This window comes from Uranotaenia lowii, chromosome 2 (assembly GCF_029784155.1).
Source record: "Uranotaenia lowii strain MFRU-FL chromosome 2, ASM2978415v1, whole genome shotgun sequence".
NCBI lineage: Eukaryota > Metazoa > Arthropoda > Insecta > Diptera > Culicidae > Uranotaenia > Uranotaenia lowii.
The window spans coordinates 37,107,304-37,111,207 of NC_073692.1; the positions used below are offsets into that span (position 1 = coordinate 37,107,304).

At 35.3% G+C, this 3,904-nt stretch overlaps 1 protein-coding gene across 1 annotated transcript; it reads left to right on the forward strand.

Annotated features, from left to right (window-relative positions):
- Positions 1-914: 914 nt before the first annotated feature.
- LOC129741287 (ficolin-2-like) lies at positions 915-3,314 on the forward strand. Its single transcript, XM_055733012.1, has 4 exons — positions 915-1,057; positions 1,116-1,301; positions 1,360-1,950; positions 2,016-3,314. The coding sequence occupies exons 1-4, from the start codon at positions 915-917 to the stop codon at positions 2,134-2,136; spliced, it is 1,041 nt and encodes a 346-aa protein (XP_055588987.1). The 3' UTR covers positions 2,137-3,314.
- Positions 3,315-3,904: the final 590 nt, after the last annotated feature.

Genomic DNA, 3,904 nt, shown 5'->3' on the forward strand with positions numbered 1-3,904 from the left:
AGCAACATTCTACACACACACACCTTCAAAGTGAGGGGTGTTCAGGTTTTTTTTTAAATGCAAAATTGAAAGAAATACGTCAAGTTGATATTGACCAAATTTTGACCGTATCACCCTTTATTATCGGATTTAACCCAGTGAAACACGCGCTCGAGTTGTTTACTCTAGTTACTTATTTATTCTGTTTCTCTCTTTCTTACAGTGCACAGTGTGCCCAGATATATTTTCCAAACACAACAAATATCATGTTTTACCGGATAAAATAAAATCGTAATAAAAATGATCGTAAACACGTTGGTATTGAGTGATTTTCTGTCATTCATTTACGACACGCGTTGCCCAAAAAAGTTGAATCGGATAACAGTTTACATTAACATTACCAGATGTCATTAACGATTGGAGCTATCTAAAAGTAAAATGATTTACGAATCATGGACGGTCCTTCAATTGACACTCTAGCCGGTCTCTTCTTTTCTTTCTTCGACCGGTACATAAAAAGAAAATCACTCTGATAGTGCTATAGCAAGGATCATATCAACTGATGAGTAGGCATCGTGGTAAGATATCGACCAACCAAGATTGTAGACAAGTTTTGATTACTTCCATTTCTAAACAAATTAATCTAATAGTGAAGTATACAACTTCATTAATTCTATGGTGTTCATCTTCAGAACTCAAAATTCATTAGAAACTTTTTTTTTCAAGTTCTTCAAGAACGAACTAACGCTGTTATCATAATCAAATTTATCCCACGCGATAAAATGTGCTGCCTAATTTTGCGGTTATTCGTTATTTTCGGCACAAAGTTTGAATTTGCATTCTGCGGTGATTTACCCAATTTCGATTGCGCTGGGTATAAAAGATGCGTAGAGGTTCACACTTTTTATTCAGTTTCTTGTGGAATCTGTACCAGAATGTCGCTTTTATTTTTGGTTTTGACGACGGTTCTGGGAACGGTTCCTTGTCATGGATCTTTGAACGATTCTCAACCCGTTGTTATCAATAATGGATTGAGGAACGAACCCGTTCAAGCTGGATTGGATATCATCAATTTTAGGTATGTAATGGAAGTGGATAGTTTACTGGATAAGTAATTTTGGATTTTTTTTCTTTAGAATCAAGCAAGAGTTTATGCGTTCCATGGAGTATCAACAGAGGCTGGAAGCTGAGATCCAGGATCTACGTAGAACATTTTTGCGATCAGAGACGTTGGTTTCTGAGCAGACAAATGAAATGGGAGGAATACGCAAAGATTTGACTGATATTAGAAGAGATGTCACCATGCTGCTGAACGATACAAGGTATGTAATAATTTTAAATTATGCTTACTACATAGTTAACAAATTCGTGCTATTTCAGGAGTATCAGAAAAAAGCAAAATATTCAACCGACTACGCAAATTTTGAAAGATTTCATTCTTCAACTTTTTGCGGAACGTCCACTATTAGATAGTGAAGAATATCCTAAAACTTGTTCTGACGTCGGAGAAAACCGGGGAACGTATCGTATCAAACCTCAATCGAAGCCATTTGATGTTTATTGTGAAACGGAAGGCTGGACGGTGATTCAACGACGATTCAATGGATCCGTGGATTTCTATCGTCGCTGGAAGGACTACGAGAACGGATTCGGCGATTCGAATGGCGAAATGTGGCTTGGGTTGGACAAAATTTACCAACTTGTCAGCTTGAAGCCTCACGAGCTGCACATTAGGCTGATGGATTTCGAAGGGAAGGAAGTTGTTGCTCAGTACGATAATTTCGAAGTGAGTGGTCCGGAGGATAAATACCGACTGATAAATCTTGGGAAATACCAAGGCGACGCGGGGGACTCGCTTGAATTCAGTAAAGATATGAGTTTCACAACGCTGGACCAGGATAACGACGGGTGGGTCCAAAACTGTGCGGTTAAATATCATGGCGGCTGGTGGTTCAAAGATTGTCATCATGGGTAAAAATTGTTTGAAGGTGAGTAATTGATGGTGTTCTAAAGAATTTTTTTCTTCCATTTCGCAGGAATCTTAACGGAGAGTACCTTTTAAAGGGAAATGGCTGGAGGGGCGTTTACTGGCATGCGTTTAGAGGGGTGGACTATTCTTTGAAAGAGTCTGAAATTATGATACGTGCTAAAAACTGATAGAAACTATTAAAACCACTCTAAGTTAAGATAAATCGTAGTACGTTACAAACAAACAACCTCTTGTAACCTAAATTCCTGAACGATAGATAGATACCTACATAGAATATGAAAAATTTATGATTAAGTCCCACGAGGCTCTCGCTTGCGCATTTTTACAAATGATTTGGAAATATGACCAGTTAACAATATGCAAAGTAGACTGAGTCTACTAGAGTTAAAACTTCCGTTGACTTTCTTGGTTATACTAGCACTAATCACATTAGTTTTCATTTCTAGCGTAACATTTAAAAAGGGCGAAACTGCCAAATGTAAACAAATCGAGTTAACGGTCATTCCGCATGCACGCGGTTGCACTTTACCTTTTTAACGCTGAAATTACTGAAATTACTGAAAACTTTCAAAAAATTGATAAAAATTCAATTGGGTGAAACTTCCTGTTGATGCATTTTCGTTGGAACGTGAAGTTACGCCTATTCAAAATGGAGTGAATTTTTCTATTCGTGTAGGGCCAATAGGCGTAACTGAGTTGACCGTGTGTGACAAAACGGCCTAATTAGTTTTTGCGTGTAGGGCGAATGGGCGAAACTTCAAAACCAAAACAAAAACGGCCGATCAATTGGGCGAAACTTGCAAGCGTAACTGGCAAAATTTAAAAAAAGCGTAACTGGAATCGAAAACAATAAAAGGGCGAAACTCGAAAATCTCTGAAATTAAGCGAAAAAAGTTAAAGTTCTTGAAAGGGAATGTAATGCACATTTTTTAATATTGTTGAACAAAAAGTGGTCGATTTTTTAAATAGGATTTGAATAGGTGTTCCGAATTTTCAAACGCGTTTTTCTCGTTTCGAGCAAACTGCTAGTTTCGCCTTTTTGAAATGTTACGCTAGATTTCACAGTTTATAAGTGTCGGACAAAAAGAATTCTAAGAGTTTGTTTACTACCCTGGAGTCCTTGCATATTTGAAGGCGCAATTTTCTTATTTTTAGAAAATGCACTGTTTTGAGTTCTTTTTATCACGAAATTAGGCCGGAACAAACTTAAAATCCTTCTTTTGTCACTCGGCGTTGGATCATCACGAAAGGTGTGGGGGGACAATAAAAAATAATGCGAAAACATTATTACAAAAATTGTAATAAATTGTACGAAAGCTTGCATGCAACAGAATTGCATACAGTATCATTGCACAAAAACTATAAACCAATTAATTTTTTATCGAAAAATTCAATCTAATCAAGAATACAAAAAGTGAAATAACTTCTATTTCCCAAAATATGTTTTTTGGTCTTGTAATCTTTGGAATATTTGACTTTTTTTTTTAAAATTTACATAAAATACTTCAAATTTTTGTTTATTCTCTTCTTCGGGGTTTTTTTGGAAATTCCAAAGGAGGGGAGAGTGACAAAGGAAGAAATTGATATTTGTTCCAGCCTTATTGGAAAGGTATTGATAATTTCGTGCTAAGCAATGATCAACATCATTTCAGAAGAAAATAATATCTTTTTATCTTTTCTATCATAACATACATTTTGGAAAACTTTTTCTTTAAAAAAAAATTCGAGTTTACTATTGCTTTGAAAATATGGTATTGAGAAGTTCATATCATATTCTAACGATTGCCATATTGAAATAAATATTTTTATTATAACTTTTTCGAGTGGGAATCATTTGACATAGTGATAAAGAAGATCTTCAAGTAACTTTTTGTTAAAATTTTTAAACAAATAATAATAACTCAAAACAAAAATTGAACTTTTTTTGAGATGATA

Excerpts from the sequence above, each read along its gene's own strand:
- LOC129741287 (XM_055733012.1), top strand. The coding sequence starts at position 915 with ATGTCGCTTTTATTTTTGGTTTTGACGACGGTTCTGGGAACGGTTCCT. Across the intron at positions 1,058-1,115 it reads TTGGATATCATCAATTTTAG|AATCAAGCAAGAGTTTATGC; the intron begins GTATGTAATGGA and ends TTTTTTCTTTAG. Across the intron at positions 1,951-2,015 it reads TTCAAAGATTGTCATCATGG|GAATCTTAACGGAGAGTACC; the intron begins GTAAAAATTGTT and ends TCCATTTCGCAG.